The 23,153-nt window shown below is 36.9% G+C and overlaps 1 protein-coding gene across 2 annotated transcripts in view; it reads right to left on the bottom strand.

The window, feature by feature from the left end:
* Positions 1–5,650: 5,650 nt before the first annotated feature.
* Positions 5,651–23,153, bottom strand: part of GC (GC vitamin D binding protein) — a 32,431-nt gene continuing 14,928 nt past the window's right edge. For both annotated transcript variants that reach the window (XM_084861527.1, XM_084861528.1), the window contains exons 5-13: positions 22,931–23,063; positions 22,565–22,659; positions 19,903–20,032; positions 18,233–18,435; positions 16,827–16,956; positions 16,271–16,368; positions 14,002–14,134; positions 6,433–6,487; positions 5,651–5,814 (exon numbers count right to left, since the gene is read on the bottom strand). In XM_084861527.1, the coding sequence (XP_084717653.1) occupies positions 6,452–6,487; positions 14,002–14,134; positions 16,271–16,368; positions 16,827–16,956; positions 18,233–18,435; positions 19,903–20,032; positions 22,565–22,659; positions 22,931–23,063 (958 nt within the window). In that variant the 3' untranslated portion in view covers positions 5,651–5,814; positions 6,433–6,451. The remainder of the gene's footprint in view (positions 5,815–6,432; positions 6,488–14,001; positions 14,135–16,270; positions 16,369–16,826; positions 16,957–18,232; positions 18,436–19,902; positions 20,033–22,564; positions 22,660–22,930; positions 23,064–23,153) is intronic.

Here is a 23,153-nt window from a genome sequence, read left to right as displayed (position 1 = left end):
ACCAAACCCTAGGGGATATGTATAATTTTTCCCCCGCTATGCATACATACCTATGATAAAGTTAATTTCTCAATTAGGCCATTTCATGGGTAGGAGATTTGTTTTTTTTATCATAGATCTTGGCAACCTCAGATATTTTTTCCTTTTCTTATTACGTTGAGAACTTTTGCCTTTCCACTTGAAGGAAGCAGTTCACAGCTTCTCTTTCGCATATCTGAATTGTCAGCATCATTATTCTTGAGCTCGGGGACTTTATTAGGTAAAGCAAAGGTGACTTGAACACAAGCCCTTGATACTGGAACAGCAGATCTGATAACCTACACGGCTATGTGGTGACTAAGGGGTGGGGAGCATACACTGGACAAAGGAGTGATTTCCGACCAGAAAGGGACGGAGTTAATGGTGTGAGATCTCATCACGCTACTCAGAATGGTGCACAATTTAAAACTTATGAATATTTTAAGAAATAAACGTATGTTTATCTCTGAAACTTTCCAGGTAATATTTTACTTGGACCACAGATAACTGGAACCATGGGAAGTAAACTGTGGATGGGTGTGTGTGTAGGGGGTGTGGGGGGAGGAGGTGGGGGGCTGTTGGACTTCTGTGTGTTTTGGGGAACCCTCTGAAAACCTTCAGCTCCATGTGAGAAGTCTGGCTGTGCTGAGGCTGCTTGCTGTGTGGTGACCCCCTGAACAGACCACCTAGAGGGATGCCCAAGGAGCCCAGGTGATACAGACAACCGTTTGATTCCTCTGAAGCCCGTCTAGCTCATGTGAAAGAAAAAGCATTCAAAGTGGCCCAGCCCCAGCCACTGCTTGACAGCAACTACATGAGCAATCCTGTCCCAGTCCACCCCCAGATTTAGGAGCAAGTTTGTTTTAAGCTGCTTTAGCTTAGAGCTGCTGAGCAGTAGCTAAGTGTGTTTGTGTCCTTAGACTATTCTTTGCTGTTAGGTTGTTAATTCATAATTCAGAGTTATCTCACTGAACCCATTTAGTCTGTAAGTTAGATGAACTAGGACCTTTGCCTCGTGTGATGTGATGAAGATTAGGTGAGATAATGTAGGAAAGTATTTTGAAAAGTTAAGACTGTGTAAAAATTCTACTCTTTTTTTTTCTTTTTTCTTTTTTTTTATGTATTACCTAATCTTAGCAGAAGTTAAATGTGGAGAAGGTATTTGTACTTCCATCACTAATGCTATCTGTTTAGAGGTAAAAAGGGTTGAATATTTCCTCACATTTATTAAGTCTCAGGAATTAAATGAAAAAAATTAGGTGAGTCATTTAGTCTGTATGTACAAAGCAGCCAAACTGACACAAGTGTTAACATCCCTGAGAATCAAGACAGGAAATTCTGTATCTTGCTAACTTGGCTTCACGCTTTTCATGTAGTAAATGGAGCTGTAGCACAGAGCAAGCCTGTTTCAGGTGACTGTGTGCTGTCCATTCCATGAAGATCTGCTTTCAGGGTAGATTTCTGCACAACCACCTGCATTTACACCTGCTGTCCACAAGGTGGAGGCAAAGGTTTTTACGTGGAACAGGCATGCCTTCTCGAGCTTTTCATGGCGCAGTATACACTGATGCAAAGATCCCTACTTCTGATGTTGAAGAGTGAGGACACCCACTTTCAGAAAATTTCTTCCTGCGGTAGACATAATCCAGGAATCCCAAACTCCTGACCTATGGATGGGTAAGTAGGTACTATCATTAACCACAAACTGGAATTTGCCCCAAAGCTCAAATTAATGAAAGTAGGAACTTTGTGGTTGTAGGTGTGGTTGAAGGAACAAGTAAGTACCCTGTTAGTTTAATGAAGGAAAGAATATTCCAGAGCCTGGAAGAAATGGACAAGGATGAAGTAGCCACGGGGAGAGGCCATCTTTTATTTGAGAATGTATGGTTGGGTTATCTTTAATGGAAGACAAAAATTTCATTTTATAATTGACACAATTCTCATAATGCAGTGGCTGACTGAGGTAAAGCTGTGTTAGAAATTCACCCTTGTGTGATATAATCAGTCACTTAGCCAACAGATGCTTAATTGGTTGGTCTCAGATGCTTTTATTTTTTTTTAATTTAGGTGAGTTGCCAAGCTTCTAAAGCAGTTATTGGCAGGCTGGTTTGCACAGCAGTTTCCAATTAAGAGTGATTAAATCCAAATTTCTGAGGGGCGGGAGTGGTTCTCAATTCCACTCTGTTTTGTTTTGTGTCTCACTTATGTGGTGCGAAGAGGTGCGCATGGGAGACCAGAGGCATAAATAGACAAATTCTCTGAGCCTTCATTTTTAGCTATTTATCTCCAAACTATAAACTGTCAAGGTGATTAAACTCTTGATTTATTAGAGCATATTGCTGTTGAATTAAATGACAAAATAGAGATGCTTTCCCCTTGTTATGCTTTTGAATTAAAATCTCCATAAATAGGAGCTTTGTTTTTCCGGAGAATTTCAAGGTGAAGCCTTAATTAATTCACCAATCCTGTTAGACCTTTTGAGGGGATAGTTCCCAGGTGATGGTTTAAAAAAATCCCCTGGAAATGACTTAGGAATTCAGAAAAACAGGAAGTTAACAGTGAAGCTTTAGAGACTTTAAACCTTGTAAAGGACCACAAAGATAACAGAAGTTGTGTGTGATGGTTAAGTTTTATGTGTCAGCTTGGCCAGGCAATGTGCCCATTTGTTTAGCCCAGCATCAGTCTAGATCAGTGGTCGGCAAACTCATTAGTCAACAGAGCCAAATATCAACAGTATAAGGATTGAAATTTCTTTTGAGAGCCGAAAACCAACTTCTGCTCATGAGCCACGAAGTTACAATTGCACTGTGGTATTTTGTGGAAGAGCCACACTCGAGGGGCCAGAGAGCCGCATGTGGCTCTTGAGCCGAGATTTGCCGACCACTGGTCTAGATGTCGCTCTGTAGATGTTTTGTAGATGTGATTGACATCTAGAACCAGCTGCCTTTAAGTAACAATTACCTTTGAGGATGCACGTGGGCTTCATCCAATCCGTAGAAAACCCTAAAAACAAAAGCTAAGGGTTTGTATAGGACAGTGGTCAGCACACTGCAGCTTAAGAGTCACATATGGCTCTTTGGCCCCTTGAGTGTGGCTCTTTCACAAAATACCATGTGTGGGCACGCCTGTACAGTGTGATTGTAATTTAGTCGCCCATGCGCAGAAGTCTGTTTTCGGCTCTCAAAAGAAATTTCAATCGTTGTACTGCTGATGTTTGGCTCTGTTGACTAATGAGTTTGCCGACCACGGGTCTAGGAGAATTCTCCTTCGAGACTGCAACGTGAAAACCCTGCATGTTGGCCTGCCTTAGCGACTTCACACTTGCAAGCTTCACAGTTGGGTAAGCCGATTCCTTAACATAAACTCTCCATCCCTCTACCTCCTATTAATTTTATTTCTTGGAAAACTGACTGATGCATTGTGTAAGTGTCATTCTTAGAAACAAAGTAGACATCTCTTTGTTTGCGTCTATCAGAGTGAGGTGCCAGGTTTTTGAACAAAGATGGTAGGGTTATAAAGTATAAAAAACTGAGGACTACTTATATATAACTGACTTTAGCCAGTTGAATCAGCCATGGGAGAGAGGAGATGGGCATTCACAAACATTTCTTTAATGTTGGGAAGCGATTAGGAAGTAAGCCTGGATGTGGGCAATATCTCAAAAGGTCTCAGCTGCCTACAGAGTGGAATGGATGCAGGCATAATAATGCACGTAAGGTTTACAATTAAAACTTCTGTACTAAGCTGATGAAATATTTAGGTCAGTGATTCGTATTATAAAAAAAAAAAAAAAAAAAAAAAAAAAAAAAAAAAAGTGGTGAAATGTGTTCAGAGCTCCTTGGAAAAGATAACCCAGGGAATCATGAGAACACCACTTCAACCAGTCACATAATATCGATATTTAGTGAATACTTGGTGACAAAAATTTTACGGCTCTACCTACTCAGCCATAACATACTTGACCAAAGTGGACTAGTTTTTAGTAGCTACTGAACAATTCATAAATGTAATTTCTCAAGAACAAAAGACTTTTTCCAAAATTAATTTCTCAGAGCAGTAGTTCTGGGTGGTATATAAGGAAAGGGGTCAGTGGTTAAATTCAGGAAAAGACAAATTTGTATGCAGTAAATTGTGACTCTCCCAGGGTGATATGCTATGTTTGTTTCAAAAACCAAATTGACCAGGGATACTCTTCAAGTATTCATTCTCATTAGCCTTGCATATCATGCTGGAATGGAAAGCTAAATCTGTTTTTTCTTTTTCTTTTATCTTTACAAACTGTATGACTTTCATTTGCCTTTATGAAGTCTCTTCTCATATTTTATCAGTGATGCCTACATCCCAGAGTAGCTTTTGAAGCTTCAGCAAGGTAATTTTGGAAGGAAAATATCATTTAAAAAAATTAAAAAATGTTGCCTAAATATGTAGTGGATAGTTTGTTGGTTTTGCTACTTTGTGGCATCTGATGAACTTCTAAATTAATGAGGTTAATTTCTCATTTTGAAATGTTTGTGGGAGGTAGGACTGTACGTTCTATAGAAGCTGCAAGGGGCAGGCATTTTATTACCGTTCCTGGCAGTTTACGTGTTGGGTGTTTGACCTTGGCTGAGTTGATGAAATGCTCCCTACTGAGACTTAGAATCTTGAGGAGTGATCAGGGAGGACTTTGGTTAATGTGCCTGCAGTTATATATGCTATAAAATATGTTTCATTTCTACGTGTAACTCTGTATCTTCCATTAGTGAATTTGAATTCCTTGAGGCAATTAATTATAAATATAGGTTTTCATTGACTTGTATTGGTTTAAGAGAGGTATTTATTCTGAAAATAGAATCTTTCCAAGCAAAATATGTTAAGTTAGAATGCCTTTATTTTCTCTGGGCAAAGAAAGCACATAGAATATAATCTATAGTATATATATATATATATATATATATATATATATATATATATGGTTAATTAAATCAAGCTTAAATTAAGATGTCTAGAACTTTGACTCTAATTGCTCTTAGAAGTAATCTTTAGTAAAATTAAATGTTTTCAGCCCACAAAGATTTATTTTTTGCAAGGCAGGTACTACCTAACTAATGCCATTCAATTTGCAACTGGGAGCAAGAAGGTATTCTCAAAGAGTTTCCTCCTCCTCCTCATCCTCCTCCTCATCCTCCACTTCCTCATCCTCCTTCTCCTTCCTCCTCCTTCTCCTTCCTCCTCCTCTCCTCCTCCTCCTCCTCCTCTTCCTCCACTTCCTCCTCTTCCTCTTCCTCCTCTTCCTCCTCCTCCTCCTCCTCCTCCTCTTTTTTCTCCTCATTCTCTTCCTCTTCCTTCTCCTCCTTCTCCTGTCCTCCTCCTCCACTTCCTCCTCCTTTTAAAAGTGTGCCATCTTAGGCTATTTCTGGTTGAAGGCTGGCTAACTTTTCCTTAATACCACCTAAGCCTAAGAAGCAATCAAGAAATGGAGCTTAGTGTGTTGGGAATTGTAAAGTGGATGCTTAAAGTGGTATTATAAAGAGACCCAGCAGAGATCTAGAAAAAAGCAGGGGCTGTGAGGTTGAGGCTGCCTACTGTGGTATTTGGTGAAAATTACAGGAACAGTGTTAGAGGTCTGCATTGTACATCACCCTCAGAAGCATTTGTGGTTTGCATTGTATTTCAATTTATTTTTATAGCAAATCATCATACTTATTACACTGGAGCTGATGAAAATCAGGGAGTACTGAGTTGTCTCCCTGAGAGCCCTGGTTTGGCCTAGGTTAGGCCTCAGATGGCATTTCCAGGAAGATTCCAGCTCTAGGTCTACAAGAATAATGAAAATGAATATTAGAAACACAGAGTTAATGGGCAGCAGTCAAGTTATTTTTCTGTTTGAAGATAAACCTGTCTAACATGACCCATATATCTACCATGGCTCACTAATGAGTCCAGAATAAAAAATGTAGGAAATTCCCAAGACCTGCATACAAAATCATCACGTACACTTAGGGAGAGACCCCAGTAGCAAGCTAACCTACTGGTCTGAGCGTCTGCCTCCTGATGGTCAGTGCACATCATAGCAATTGGTTGGGCAGCCTTAGCATATCATTAGCATATTATGCTTTGATTGGTTGAATAGATGACCAGATGACTGGGAAAATGGACACTTAGCATATTAGGCTTTTATTATGTAGGATCTAGTACCAGCCTGGGGACCCAGATTCTAGTCCTAAATCTACCAGAAGTTGGTTGTGCATACTTCTGTAAACTCCTTAACTTTTCCAGATGCTTAATATTCTCATTGTAAAATGAGTTTGAATAGAGAACAGTTAGAATGGGAAGAACACTATCAAATTATTTATTCTAAGATTTTTAAGATACATTGCACAAAGCTGGATGGTGTTTTTTGTTTTGTTTTCTGCCTTTATAAATAATACTTACCTAAGATAAAATATATGCATCAGTCCTGTAGGGTATCTTTCATTTTAGCATCAATCTAGAATGAAAAAAAAAATGCTATCTAATTATTCATGAAGCATTTTATTTGTAGTCTACTAAATCATGAAAGTAAACACAATTTGAACCTTGATTAAAGAGAGGATTCTTGTTAAAATGCAGTTTTATATTGAACTTTTTATTGGCCATCCTTCACATTTAGTTTTACACTCTCTCTGCCCTTGAAGAATTTATAGTGTTCTATGAAAAATAAACAAGAGAAAAATTATTGCTAATTATTGGGTGTGCACAGAATGTTAAGAGGCAACAGAAGAATTTAAGTGCCAGGCAAGGCTCCCAGAGGAAAGATCTAAGTTGAATCCTGAGTCCTGATGAAACACAGCCAGGTGATAGAAGGAAAATAGGGCAATGCAAGATGAGTCTTTATGTGCAAAAGCTGTAAGGTAAGAGCAAGTCTAATGTCCTTAGGAAAACTCCAAGTGGAACAGGAGAACCAAAGCAGGAAGAAAAGGAGCAGTGATAAATCAGGCTGGAGAGAAAAACACATGACCAACCTCTCTTGATTTAAAAAACAAACAAACAAAAAAGAATGGACTTCACTTTAGAAGTGATGTAGAGCAATCAGAGGAACATACTAACCATTTTGTGCTTTACAAAGGTTATTTTGCCTTAGTATAGAGATGGGATTGGTGTGAGGCATGTAGAGAATTGGAGATAAGAGACCAATTGGGAAGAGATAATCCAGGTAAAAGCGTCAGTAATGTAGAAAAAGTTGGGGGTGGGACTGAGAGATAGTGAGTTAAAATTGGTAGGATTTGGAATATGTTTGGGTTTATATGGAAAAAGGAGAAATGAAGGATCACTATTTGTAATCTTGGATAATGGATGAATGGTAATGATAGTAATGAATTTAGGCAATACCAGAAGAGGTTTTTAAGGGGAATATTTGGGGAATATTGAGTATGAATTTCTTGTGGAATAATCATTTGAATAAACAGCTTGGTACTGTGGGAAGAAATCCTGAATGGAGCTAGAGATTTGGAGATTAAAGGTGTGTTCATCGATGAGAACACATGGACAAAGTGTTTGAGGCAAAGACTAACAGTAATTAGCATAATTATACAAAAGTTCCATTAGAAGGCTAATGGATTTTGATATTCAGGAGGGCTGAAAATCAGCATAATATTCCTCTGCTGTTGGCCAAATGGCAATCCCCTAACCCAGTGGTCGGCAAACTGTGGCTTGAAAGTCACATGTGGCTCTTTGGCCCCTTGAGTGTGGCTCTTCCACAAAATACCACATGCGGGCACGCACATACAGTGTAATTGAAATTTCATGGCCCATGAGCAGAAGTTGGTTTTCGGCTCTCAAAAGAAATTTCAATCATTGTACTATAGCTATTTGGCTCTGTTGACTAATGAGTTTGCCGACCACTGCCCTAACCTGTTAATTCTTATACTGTTTACCAAACTTTACCTTTGATATGCCTATTTGCACTCCTAAAGGGAAAATGTGAATCTCAAGTGAATAAAAGTAGACAGAAATCTCTCCATTAGAGAGAAAGGTTTTCCACCTGGCCCTCCATGCCTCCTAAATTCTTATTTCTTATCTAGTATATCTGTTTGTGCACAGCCCCTTCTCTAGATCCTGAACCCAGCCCCAAATGGATGTGGCATTCACATCTGGTGTGAGTTGGAGGAGCCTTTCCACTGGAGAGAAAGCTTTTCTGCCTGGCCCCCCATGCCTTCTAAATTCATATTTCTTGTCTAGTGTATCTGTTTGTGTCTGGCCCCTTCTCTAAATCTGGAACCCTAGCCCCAAATGGATGTGGCATTCACAGAGAAGAAGATCATGAAAAAAAAAATTCTCTGGAAAACATAAATTTAAGGTGTGGGTAGAAGAAGATGATAATATGACACAGAATGAAAAGCAAAGAATCATAGAAGGATAAAATGTAGAATATGATAATGGAATTCAGTGTTACTACTGACCTGGGTCATTTTTGATATTTTTAACAATAAAAAATAACTTTTCACTTTAATCAATAGTTAATAGTCTTTGGATATCGATATTATGCTGTTGTTATGAGTTACATTAGGGGTGAAATCTGACAATGACATGGAGAGTAACAGACTCATGTGGAATACACTTATGATTTTCCAAACACCTTGAAATCTTGTATTATATATATCATTCAACCCATCTGTAAAAGGGCAATTAAAATGGTACCTAATATCTAGAATTGTTTTCAATTATTCTATAAACACAAATATATAAGGCTATTAATAGTTTGCCTAACAAGGCTATTAATATTCTTATCAAATAGTATTGACAGAATAAATGCTAGCTATGACTTTGAGTATCACAAAATCTAGTAATATACTGAGAGCGAGGAATCTTAGTGGATATGCCATCTTTTCCTGAAACATGAGCGAGGAAGAAAGAGGGAGAAGTGGGAGGGCATGAGAGCAGAAAAAATCGTCAGTCTCCTCTTTGTCCAGTGGCCACTTGGCTATTTGCATTTGTCTCTATGTTTTCAAGATTTTAATGATCACCTCCAGCATGTAATGTGGCTTTCTGAATACTTTGGGAAATCATAGTTGATTCCCACTAGCACTCCTTTGGAACATTTTAGTGGAAACATAGTAATGAGTTCTCAGAGTCGTCATAAGGATGCCCTGCCTGAATGATAGTAAAGAGAGAAAAAATAATTTCAAGTCTAATTTTGCAGCAGAAGGTTTTTCGGTGAACCTCACTGGCAACATAGAGTGCCATAGTGAAGGCAAATGAAAATTGCACTGGTTGTTCTATTTCCTGTTCATTTCAAGATCAGGGTGAGGGTAAGGCTAGAAGAAGCACAAGTGTTGTTTGGATGCTCCTTTTGCACTCTTCAGGTGACTGTGACAAGTATATTTAGAATGGCAGATAGGTATGTATCCCTGAATATGTCCTGGAGTGAATGGGCTTTACTTTTAAGGGGAAAAAAATTAGTCAAGCAAATATAGGACAAGGACATTTAATAATAAATTATAATCCAGATGTTATAGGGTAAGTAGGACAAATATACATACTAGCATTGAGAATTCTAAAGTGAATGCTGTTCTACCAGATTTCTCCAGAACATGAAGTCAGAAGCCAGTGGTGATCTTGCTTGTCTAGCTATGAGATCAATGGAGAAAGACTATCCAAAAGGTTAATGGAAACAGCAGAGGGCCAACCTCTGAGAGCTCTAAGGAATCAAATGTGCCCAAGTGTCTCCAAGCTCTATTCATCTCACCCTTCTTTAGCAGTTACTGAAAGATTGGCTACTCAGCAGTACCAATGCTATAAATGTACTGGCTCATCAAGCAAGGAAATAGAAAGTTAAACACTTGCCTTCTCATCATTGTAGTTGAAAATAGTTTTTAAATGACTATATATTACAATGAAAAATACACTGAAAAGCAACTCAAAGAAATGAAAAGCAATATGCTTGAGGGAAGGAAGCATGAATTTTGTGCTTAAAACTGTTTGTCTTGAATGATGTCATAAAAGAAAACTATTTATTAGAGATCACAGGGACTGAGGAAGAGTTACAAAAGTGATATATTTGACAAAATGAAAAAAAAAAATATTTAGATATGTAGACTTTGCCTCTTTTTTTTCCAATAACCGAATTAGATCCTCAGAGCAAATTCTGCTGGTAAGATGATTTTATTTTTCTTAGATAAGGCAACCTAAATTTACCTGTTATATTACTAAAAGCAAACTGGTAATGAAAAAAAGAACTGCTTAATTTAATTTTTAATGCTCAATGTTTTCATGTCGATAATGACATAAATATCCCAACACTCTAGATCTTTCAGGTTGGTATTATTTTGTTTGTTTAGAATTTTACTTGGTTTGAATTTTACTTGGTCAGATTTCAGCCCTAATTTAACTAATAACAAAAGCATAATATTGATATCCAGTATTTTAAAGGTAAATATATATTTCTCAGCCAGATTTAAGGAATAGGCATTTATCCTTCTGTACTCATTTCATCTGGAATTCTGACTTTATAAATATTTACAAATAAGATTAGCAATTAGATTTGGGATTAGAGAGTAAATGTAGAAATTAGAAGAGAAATCAGAATCTTTAAGAGTATAAAAAAATGAACAAGATGATGTAGCTCAATTTGTCAAACAGATTAAGATTTTGTTAGACATTTTAAGACTTTATTAGACACTATCAGTGAAAAACAAATAAAGCCTCACTAAATTATTAAGAGAACTGGTATGCATAGTTCAAGCCTTTATCTTATTATTTTTTAATCTTTATTGTTGAAAGTATTACAAATTTCCCCTCACCCCCCGCATTGACCCCTTCTAGCCTGCCCCACCACAGGCCTTTACCACACTCTTCTGTGTCCATGGGTTATGCATATATGCATACAGGTAGTTGGCTGATCTCTTCCCACCCACCCATCTCCACCTTCCAGGCTTTATATTGCTCATTTTTAAAAAAGACACTTCAAATATTTAAAACTGCTATTAAGAACAGAATAGACTTTTTTTGGTCGATAGAGAAAGCCAGACTAGATGTAGCAGAAATTATGGCTTACTTAACAGAATAATATTCTCATAAGAGAAGCTACCTGACAGTGAAATAGGCTACCTCAAGGAGAAAATTGAGTGTAGGCATTTAAATGAAGGTTGAATGATCTCCAGAAGGAAGCTCTGAGTGAAAAATTATAGGTGCTCTTACAGTCTTCTTCCCATGTTTAAACTTATATGATTTTTAAAATTGAGTTCTTGGGTATTTTAAGTGTGCTCTAATACAACAATAAATAAGAGAAACAGAATTAAAAATAATAGAACAATAAAATGAAACCAGGCTTCATTGATTTCATGTCTTAATAAATGAATAGAAATTTCATATGGCTTCTGGGGGAGGGGCATTCTTTAACTTATAGTTAAAGCTTCTAATTGGAATTAATTAGACTAAGGGGTATTTGCTTTTACATTGTAGGTAAATTATGTGCAAAAAATGAGTAAAAAATGCATCATAAATGATATTTCTCAAACACATGACAAACAATAATAAAACCCACTCAAAATATCTCAGTCACCACCAGAGGGGGGAGGGATGAAACTTAATATCATGAACTTCAGAAAGAAGTAGGCATGCACTGGCCAGTATGGCTTAATGGATAGGGTGTTGGCCTGTGGACTGAAGGGTCCCAAGTTTGAATCTGGTCAAGGGCACATTACTGGATTGCAGGCTCAATCCCCAGGGGGGCTCACAAGAGGCAGCCAATCAATAATTCTGCCTCATCATTGATATTTCTATCTCTCTCTTCCTTTCCCTTCCTCTCTGAAATATATATAGAAGTAGGCAAGAAGGAAAATATTTTGATATGGCATCTGGCATTGAACTGATCTTAACCTTGCATCTATATTCCAGAAATGGAATGGGTGAGACAACAGAATTCTTAAAATTGTCACTATGTCTCCAAGTTAGCAGTATAGTGAATGAAAGTGCTGTCCTTATCTTTCAACTCTTCTAGTAATCGAATTGACTGCTGGATTGTTACAGGTCAAATGGGTGATGAGAATAAATGGGCTGGATGCATATGAAAAAGGCTAACAGACATCTCCCCATGAAATAGGATAGAACCTGAATTGGTAGAGAAAATCCTAGTGTAAGATATGTAACAAAATGTTAGAGAAAGCAGACATCGGATCTACCAACAATGGATCACATAGCCTGACCTAGGCTCTCCTCTGTCCTCCACTCCTTCAGTCTACATAAAGATTGGACACCAAGTACCAACCTCACGTTAGTTTTATAGGAGGAACCTAATATGCTCTGGTTTGATGAAAGGAATTCAGTAATTCACCTATCAGAAAATGCCTCACAAGATTAAAAAAAAAAAAAAAAGATCTGGCAATTATGCAATGTATATGTAGGGAGGAAGAGAATATAGAGAAGGAGTGAGGGAGGGGGAGACAGGAATGAGAGGGATCTGGGGGCTAGAGGTAGGGGAATCATGTTTAAAGAAAGATGAACCCAAGAACTACAAATTAGGAGTGGGGAGGGAAACTAGAAAGTATGAGTTCAAATTTCTTTGCCTTTCAGAGTTAGAAACCAATTGGTAGTGTCTAAAAGAAAAACTTGTAATAAAAAATGACTCCAGCATTTTAATATTAGTATGCTTTTAAATTTTATTTAATGATAAAGAAATATTTGCGTAACCTTTAGTAATTAAATTAAATTACAGGGTAAACGGAGCCAAATATATAAGTGATAGATGATCTTATTTTGGGTGGTTGGGGACACTATGAAATGAACAGAACATGTATCATAGTAATATACATGTGAAATTTGTATCATCTTATTAACCAATGTCACCCAAAACATTTAATTAAAAATTAAATAATTATTTTAATAATTAAGATATAAGTTATGGTATGATCCAGTTTTCCTAAAAGCATCTATTTTTTCTTTTAAAATTTCTCATTTATTGCATTTAAAATTTCTTATCTTTATTATTAAAGTTTTACAGATGTCTCCTTATTTCTCCCCATTGACCCTCTCCACCCCACACCCATCCCCTCAGGCCTTCACCACACTATTGTCTGCATCCATGGGTTATGCATATATGCATTTAAGTTCTTTCTTTAATCTCTTCCTGGGCCCTCTACCCTCTTCCCTCTGAGATTTATCACTCTGTTCCCTGCTTTTATGTCTCTGGATCTATTTTGTTCATCAGTTTATTTTGATTATTATATTTTACATATGAGTGAGATCATGTGATACTTGTCTTTCTCTGGCTTATTTTGGTTAGCATAATACTCTCCAGGTCCATCCATGCTATCTCAAAGGGTAAGAGAGCCTTTTTTTTTTTTACTGCTGTATAGTATTCCATTGTGTACCACATCTTTTTTATCCACTCATCTGTTAGACAGTTGGGCTGTTTCCAGATCTTAGCTATTATAAATAGTGCTGTGATGAACATAGGGGTCTGTATATTTTTTCTTATTGGTATTTTGGGATTCTTAGAATATATTCCTAGAAGTGGGATCATTGGGTCATGTGGCAGTTCTGTGTCTTTTTTTTTTTTAACCTAGTAATCAATCTACCTATTGCTACCTATATACATATGCATACATACATATATACATTTATACATATATACATACCATATATGAAATAAAATTTTCACAACCTATTTAACCATGCTCTATTAGATGGATTAATATTCCTACTGTCTTCTTTTTTCTCTTCTTTCATTTAAAAAAACTGTTAAGAGGTTACAATCTATAATTTGAAAAATATTGCACTTTGCTATCTGTATTTGCACTTTTTTTCTTTAAAAGTGTAAAATTTCCCAAGTTTTGCAACTCCCTCAATTTGCTTTTAAATTAACATAATATGAAAACAGTCATTTTTCTTTTATTGTAAATACAACAAAGTTATTACAGCACTGGGAAAAGCTATAATGGCATTTCAATAACAAAAAGAAATGAGTAAATATGAATGCATGAGTCTTTAAAAACTGTGCCGGGATAATGGATTATCAAATCTTACCTCAGAGTCACAGTAGAGGGGAGGGGAGTTCATGGAACAGCACTTGGAGGCAAAATCTGAGTGCTTGTCAACCAGTTCTTCTAGTTCCGTGACTGGGGCATCTGGCAGTTTTGCTCTCAATCGCTCTGTCAGTCTGAAAGACCATTTTTTGGTAAGGTTTAATAGATGTAATCTATAAAGGTTTCTAATGCAAAAGATAGCCATTTAAGTTCTGGTACAATAAAAAATGAAAATATACATACTTGCTCCTCTCAAGAAAATTATCTATTTGGGGAACTATCTTTAATGACTCAATTTGAGATGAGAAAGTAAAATCTGTGCCTCTTTTAAGATCATGAAAGTAAACATACAAATTGCTGCTGACTTAAATTCCAGCTTTTCCCCTTTCATTCATTCAATTACATCATCAGGGACAACTTCCTTGTTTTCCTTAACCTTTCATCTTCTCTCCACTTCTAAGTTTCAAGCTCCTTCAAGGACATTTCCCTTACAGAAATTCATGCCACTGTATAATGCTTTTTCTCTTCTCTCCTATTTTGAACAATTTCCCCCTCACTTTGCCTCATTAACCATGCAGGAAAACAAGGTCAGGGATCTTTGACTCTTGTTTTTAGTTCTGCTATTGACCAGCTCTCCATCTCACTGCCAAGGTGGTACTAGAACTTGAATTCATATGATTCTTTCCCAGTTTGAACTGTCTACGATCTTGGTAACTCTATCCTCATAGTGGACACTCTGCCTGGTTTTATGACTTTCTCCAGGAATATTTTCCAGCCCAGTAGTAGGCAGTGGGAGGTGGAAGAGACCCACATTTATCTTGAGTTGGAGTTGGGGTTGGCAAGGAGGATGCTGGGAAGGGATAAGAGGGTCAGGGGACTAGTTTGCTCCTGAAAGCATTATTGAAATGAGTTGGTTCCAGTTGGAAGGAAAGGCAAGTGAGGCCAGAAGGAAATCAGAGAATGAGGGGAAGAGGGATTTCAAATACTTAGTTGGAATAGCCCCAATCTTCTCTAATTTCACAACCTTAAATTCAATTCTAGGACATGTTTCTATGGGGTTGAGATTATATTTGCCCCGGGGCAAACCTGATGTTCAAAACTATTGGGAAAGACTTAAACTTGCATTATCTGTTTAACATTATTCTATGCCACCTTCATGTTATTCTATTATATAATTTTCTGGTAACATATTAAACAATTCTGAGCCTGAGGCTTTCACTGTTTTTCATTTTCTATTACAGCTTTGCTAAGGTTGATTTCAGGGAGGTCATTGAAAGAGGTGTCCACCTTTGGGGATTCTTTAGGAAAGTCATTTTGCAGAGGTTTATTTGTGCTTACTGGAGGCCTGTGTTGTGCATGGTGCTGTGAAATAGATCCAAGGTATTTATTTAATGAAACTGAGAATGACAGTGTCTTCTCAACAGAGACATTTTCCAGGAACCAGGTAAAACTGCTTTCATTATTATGGCTCCTTATTTTATTGTTAAAAACCTACTTGTAAAGAAATGCCTTCTCCTCTTAATAGAGAAAAATGACTATTGTACATTATGAATGATTGATTAACATGTGTACTTACAATTTATAGAGACTACATACTGGTGATGGGTGATACTATACTTAATTGAAAGTTTGGGTCCTCTTGTCAGACAAAATAGCTATAAGTTATATAACCTTTTCCAGCAGTTTTAAAAATATATATATTTTATTGATTTTTTAACAGAGAGGAAGAGAGAGGAATAGAGAGTTAGAAACACCAATCAGTTGCCTCCTGCACACCCCCCACTGGGGATGTGCCCTCAACCAAGGCACATGCCCTTGACTAGAATCGAACCTGGGACCTTTCAGTCCGTAGACCAACACTCTATCCCAACAGTTTTGAACATCAGGTTTGCCCCCGGGGCAATTGAGCCAAACTGGTTTTGGCTCCAGCAGTTTTATAGTTTCTTATATGTAGCAAAATTTACAGATTGTTTTAGGGCAACAATGTTAATAAACTAATTGTTTTTCTTAATCAAGTCATTACAGATTTTGTAATTTATTCATTTTTGGCTGTGTTCTAAGCTGATATATGTAACTTCCTTCCTCCTCCCCTGAAAATAGCTGTTTCTTGCACAGATAATCGATTCTAACTACTTTTAAAAACTATTTTAATTGAACCTCCTCTTTTTATTGCTCACTTAGCACATCTTAAGTCTTCAACTGTGCTTTCAAACTACAATACCAGGCTAAATTGATGAATTTGGGGGACACAAGTAGAATTCGTTCCTTACTTTTTCTTGTACTCAGTAAATAGGTTTCTTGAGTAATCTGCACATATTTCTTGTCCCTTGTCAATGAAAGAAGATAGTTCCTTCTTCAGTTGTGGAACCTGTACAAAAATAATAATTACACAAAAAATGTTTATCTTAACCCTGTTCCAGAAGGCACTAAATTAGAATTCCATGAAACATATCGGTAAGAGTGCTTAATCTACACCAGACATTGGCAAACATGTTCTGTATGAGGCTCAGTAGTAAAAATTTTAGGCTTTGTAGGCCGTATATATTTCTGTTGTAACAACTCAACTCTGCTGTTATGGCACAAAACATTCATAAACAATGCATAAACAGTGAGCATGGTTTATGTATGAACATTGGAATTTGAATTCCATATAATTTTAATGTCATAAAATGCTAATCTTTTTTTAAACTCCCCATTAAAAATGTAAGACCATTTTAGCTCACAGGCCATACAAAAAATGGGCACCAGTCTAACTGTGGCCCATAAGCTCCAGTTTGCCAATGCTTAATCTTGACAGGATGGTTGAAGAAATCTAGCAAACTGTACCTTGGCATTGAAACAGACAGTGGGATCTTTAGAGTCACAGCATTCTTCCAGGCTCTTGAAGGTTGGCTCAAGAACTTTACTGAGAAACACTTCTGGAACGTCAGTTCTCCTGGACAGTTCAAATGTATACCTGGCATGAGGGAGAAAGAAGATGCACTTTAACATGCATGGGTATACCTGTGAATATGTGTCATGTTTTGAAATTTGGCATCAATAACAAAGGCAGAGCACCTAGTTCTGAATCTTTAATTAAAAATAAAAAATTTAGCTAAAATCCAAATCAAGTTTAAGATTAAAAACAATATTCTCATTGAAATACAAGTTATTAATAGTTGCTTTAAAGTTATTGTAACTAATACTGAACTAAAGCTCTATATGAAAAAAAAATATATATATATATATATCAATATATATATATATATATATATATATATATATATAGTCATGTACTACCTATATATATAAAAGCCTAAGCAACCAAATGACTGAATGACCAAACAACTGGTCCACCAGTCGCTATGATGTGCACTGACCACCAGGGGATAGATGCTCAATACACAGAATCAGGCTCCCTCCTGTCTGGATCAGGCCTGTGGGAATTGGGTTGAAACCAACTATCCGAAATCCCCTGTGGGATTCCAGATTGTGAGAGGGTGCAGGCCAGGCCGAGGGACCCCAGTGGTGCACGAATCCATGCACCTGGCTTCTAGTATTAGGTATATCTACTTCAAATGCATATGAAATTATCCATGTGTAACTATAACACAATCCTATATAATAAGAGAGGAATATGCTAATTATCCATTATGCCCTGAGGTGTAATGACCTGATCTGCAGGAGGGTGGGGCAGCGAACTACAAGTGAGTGGCAGAGAGCTACAGGAGGGGGCAGGGTAGCAAGCTATGAGGGGGCACTGGGGAGCTACAGATGGTAGCAGCAACCTACTGGCATATGGATTCAGGTGCAAGGCTATTATTTCTATATAAAGGATCAAATGCATATGGAACTGTCCTTTGTGTAACTATAGCACAATTCTATATAAAACATCAAGTTAGGTACTTTATGTGGCTATTCTGTGAAAATATATTTGCATCAATTCCTTAATTATCTTATCCCATTGCTCTCGATGCATTTATAAAAAAATATTTAGATATAGAATTTCAGTGCAGTCTACATTCTGCTCGCTGATAGTGATAAATGTTTTTCTGGAAATTTGACCTGCTTGTGAAGTTTATGCCATGAATGTGCATATACTATTCACAGTATATGCAACTCGTGGTGTATTTATTTTAATTCTTTTCTTCATGATGCCAGGTTTACCATTTCTTCCCCATCTAGTTTCTTTGTCATTTAATGCCAGTGAATATACATACTGTCAAAAAGGTAATGAGATCATCTCTACTTACCTGTCCATGGCTTTGGTGTTTCTTTTGCCACACACATCTTTACTTGTGGGAAACTCAACTTCTGGCAGCTCTGGTGGCTGAGTAGCTGGTATGAAGTAGACACAAATAAATATGTCCATGGGTGTTTTTTCTTGACAACACTCCCTAAACTTATCATTCTTCGTGGATAAGTTGTCACAGATTTTTATTGTGTGTTCAGGCAGCTATAAAAGCAATTGTGATTTTTATGCATTGTTAGTTTTCTGGTAGACCCAAAATAAGGAAGGTTTACACACTCTTACCAGCCCTGGCAAGCTATATAAAAAAATCAGTGGGAATGCTCTTCGAAAGTAAATTGGAGGACATTTTGTCACTATGTACTAAAAACTTTAAAATGTATGATTTAAATTTCAAGAATTTATCCTCAGAAAACAATTATGCTGAAGAGAAGATTTAGTTATAAGACTCTTAAGGACAGAGTCACTTAAAATACAAAAAACCAAAACACCTAAACCCAATAATAGAGGACTAGTTAAATAAAGTAAGGTATACCTAGGCAATCAATGTAATATATTTTATATAGCTATATGGAGAAGGAGAGAGAGAGAGAGAGAGAAAGAGAGAGAGAGAGAGAGACCGACTATTAATGACTTAGCTATTATAAGTAAGATTATAGAAATCACCCATTAACACAGACACATATTCTTAAAGGAAAAAGACCAGGCAGCACAATGTTGCTGTTCCTAAAGAGACCTACAGACTTTAGATAAAGGAGAGTAACTTTTATCTAAAACTTGAGGCCCAGTACATGAAATTCATGTGGGAGTGGGGTGTTGGAGGGGGACAGGCCCTCAGCCTGGCCTGCATTCTCCCACAATCCAGGACTACTGGCTCCTAAACACTCTGCCTGCCTGCCTCATTGCCCCTAACCACTTGCCTACCTGCCTCATTGCCCCTAACCACTTGCCTATCTGCCTCATTGCCCCTAACTGCTCGCCTGCCTGCCTTATGGCTCTTAACTGCCTCTGCCTCAGGCCCCACATTGCAGCTTTGTCTGGGAGGACTCTAGAATGACATCCAGAAGGTCGTTCGGCTGTTCAGTCCAATTAGCATAGTACACTTTTATTATTATAGATAACTGTTTAAACTCGTTATCTACTCCAAAGTATTGTGCAAATGAAAAATGGTGGAAAAAACTGAAATGACCATCAAATTCTGACAGTTTTAATAAAAACAATAATAATTTCTAATAGTATATTATCTAATGGAACTTTACTACATGATGATGAAAGTTATCTGTTTCTCTACTGATACTAGTGAGCATTTGGAATTGGGGCCAGTGTGACTGCAGAACTGAAGTTTAAATGCTAGTAGTCTAATAATAATTAACTTAAATAATGATATGTGGCTAGTGATGTGGTACTAGGCTCTGCAGGTGCACTAAGTTCTTGGGAATCAGATACCCTTGTCTTTATGTATGGACTTTGCTACTTACCGCTGTCTGACTTTAATTATTGACCCTTACCACTATTCTGTTTTCTCATCTGTAAAATGGACTTAATGTATTTAAGTTTCATAGGATATATGTGGTATCATCGAGATGATACATGTAAAAAGCAGCTTAGAGGAGTGCTTGCCACTTAGTGGGTGGCACATGATGATGATGATGACGATGACAGGGATTTTCTTACCTCCTTGGCCATGCAGTCCTCAGAGGTAGACCCACAGCACTTGGAGAGGATTGTGGTAACATCTTCAGCAAGTGGCAAAACATCCTCCAGATTAGCAGTAGGTGCTTTTTGGGCTAATTTTATGAGATGGCTAGATAGTTAAAAAAAAAGAAGAAGAAAAAAAAAAAGAAACTTAGCTTTCTCCAAATCTTAGTTTCCTTGGTTTCATTATGAACAAACACCCTAGAGAAATAATTACATCGTTTCAACAGTTCTTCCTTAACAGCTGCACTGAGCACATCTACTCTGCAGTGGAGTCTGTGCGGAAGCCACTACTCAAATTCAGTCGTCCCCAATGATTTTTTTCTCCAAATTTTCAGCACACAGATTCTCTTTTGGCCAGATCTACATAGTTGAAGAGTGCCTTTAAACCCTGACCAGGTTGCTCAGTTGGCTGGAGCATCATTCCATAAACCAAAAGGTGTGGGCTCAATTCCTGGGCAGGACACATACCTAGGTGGTGGGTTTGTTCTCCAGTTAGGGCACATACAGAGGTAACCAATAGATGTCTCACTCTCACATAGATATTTCTCTTGCTTTCCCTGTCTCTCCCTCTCTCTCTAAAATCAATAAAAACGTATCATATCCCCAGGTGAGGATTTCTTTAAAAAATGCAATAAAGAAGGCATTAATATATCTCTATTTAGGACCAATGTGGTGTTTTGGGGGCCTCTCATAATTTAAAAATATATATATATATTATTGATTTTTTATAGAGAGGAAGGGAGAGAGATAGAGAGCTAGAAAGGTCAATGAGAGAGAAACATTGACCAGCTGCCTCTTGCACACCCCCTACCGGGGATGTGCCTGCAAACAATGTACATGCCCTTGACCGGAATCGAACCTGGGACCCTCAGTCTGCAGACTGACACTCTACCACTGAGCCAAACCGGTTTCGGCTCATAATCTTCTTAAATGTTTTTATAAATCAACTTACAAACTACAGTAGAAATAAAGTAGTGAAGACCTATGGCCCTAAACCATAGTGTTAATACATTTTGATGATAGGGCATGAAACTCTTACATATTTTGTAATGTTTATAGGGCATTAAGTATTTTATAAGGAATTACGTTATACTGCTGATAAACTTATTTTTTCACTTAATCAGGAATATGTTTTGTATCATTAAATATTTCTTATTGTGATAAATAACTATTTACACACACACACACACACACACACACACACACAAATTTATTTCAGAGAGAGAAATATCAATGATAGAGAATCATTGATCATTTGCCTCCCACACACCCCCTACTGGGGACCAAACCCAAAACCTGGGCATGTGCCCTGACCAGGAATTTAACATTGACTTCCTGGTTTATAGCTCAATGCTCAACCACTACCATCATCAGCTGGACTACCTTTCAATAATTTTTAAGTGTATAGTTCAGTAATGTTAAGTAAATTCACATTGTTGTAACAGATCTCTAGAATTTTCTTGTCTTTTAAAACTGAAACTCTACATCCATTAAACACTGATTCTGGCACTCCTTCCTTAGCAATTATAAATTCTGTTTTTATGATTTTGACTATTTTAGTAGCCTGGACTGGAATCATACAGTATTTGTCCTTATGTGACTGCTTATTTTACTTTGTATAATGTCCTCAAGGTTTATTAATGTAATAGCATGTGACAAGACTTTTTGAGGCAGCCTAATATTTCATTGTATGTATATATCACATTCTTTATTTATTCACCTATCAATAGATACTGATTTGTTTTCACCTCTTGGCAATTGTGAATAATGCTGCCATGAACATGGATGTGCAAATATCTCTTTAGATTCTGCTTTGAATTCCTAGGAATATATATATATATATATATATATATATATATATATATATATATATAATCTCCATACATACAGGTTGGGGTAAAAGTAGGTTTACAGTTATGAGTACATGAAACAGTTTATTCTTGTATTATTTATTAATTATTGTATTTTCAATAATGAAAACTATAAACCTACTTTGCCCTAGTTTGTTCACAGAAGTGGGATTGCTGGATCATTTGGTAATTCTATTAATTTTTTTTTAAGGAAACTTCGATGTTTTCCATAATAGTTGTACCATTTTGCATTTCTGCTAACAGTGCACAAGGATTCCAACTTCTTCACATTCTCACTGATGCTTTTGGCAGTGGCAATCCTAAAGGGTGTGAAATGGCATGGTGGTTTTGATTTGTGATTAGTATTGATGTTGAGCATCTTTTCATATGCTAGTTGGCCATTTTTATTTCTCCTTTGGAGAACTCTCTAATTCTTTTTAATAAGTTATTTGGTATTTTGTTGTTGAGTTGTAGCAGTTTCTTAATGCATGCTGGATATTAAACCCTTGGTAGGTATATGATTTGCAGATACTTTTCCCCATTCACTCTGTTGGTTGTTTTCCTTAGTTTTTCAGAAGTTTTAGGTTGATGAAATCTCCTTTGTCTATTTTTACAACATAGCCTTGTTTCTTATTGTTCATGTTCTGTGTAGACAAAAAAGAACTGGGTATACATTTGAGAACTATTGGAGCATAAGACTATAGTCAATATCTTCTAACACAAACCCTAATATTTTGGATAGATAGTGCAGAATCAAAAAGCTGCACATACTGATGCTTAATCCTTACCTGAGCCTTGATTTCTCCTTCCCATAAGCAGCATAGTGTGAACAGATTCTATTTGACATAATGGTGAGAAGTGATAAATGTTTAATCTGGAGTCTCTAGAAAAGAAATGAGAAAATCTCTTTAGTGGTTAAGATTCATTCACAGTAATATGCAGGAATGGAAAAAAGAGACTCTGAATATCATGACTTTTTTTGATGATCACAAAACTGAATTCTGACCAAAGAAACTTACTGATATTTCTTCCCCAGAAGTGATGGTATATTTGTTTTTCCAATTAACAAAATGCAAAATAGACCTGTTAGGGTCTTTTACTGATTCCAGAATCTGAATTTCTAAGAGCATAATTATGCAATAAATGGCACCTACCTCTTTCGTAAAGCATACAGTGGGGCTTGATGAGGTACAGCAGGACCCTACCATTGAAAGATAACTCTTGGTATAACTGAGTAATAGCAGCAGAGGGGCTTGTCCATAATTAGTGGAAAATTCATACATAAACCTGTGGAGGGGTAGGGGGAAATACCATTGGTCAAATCATTTGTGGGAAACAAAATCTAATAAAAAAAAAGTAATATGCCAATTGACCATC

Source organism: Pipistrellus hanaki (genome assembly GCF_964339955.1).
Source record: "Pipistrellus hanaki genome assembly, chromosome: 1".
Taxonomy (NCBI): domain Eukaryota; kingdom Metazoa; phylum Chordata; class Mammalia; order Chiroptera; family Vespertilionidae; genus Pipistrellus; species Pipistrellus hanaki.
This window is presented reverse-complemented; position numbering and strand designations above follow the sequence as displayed.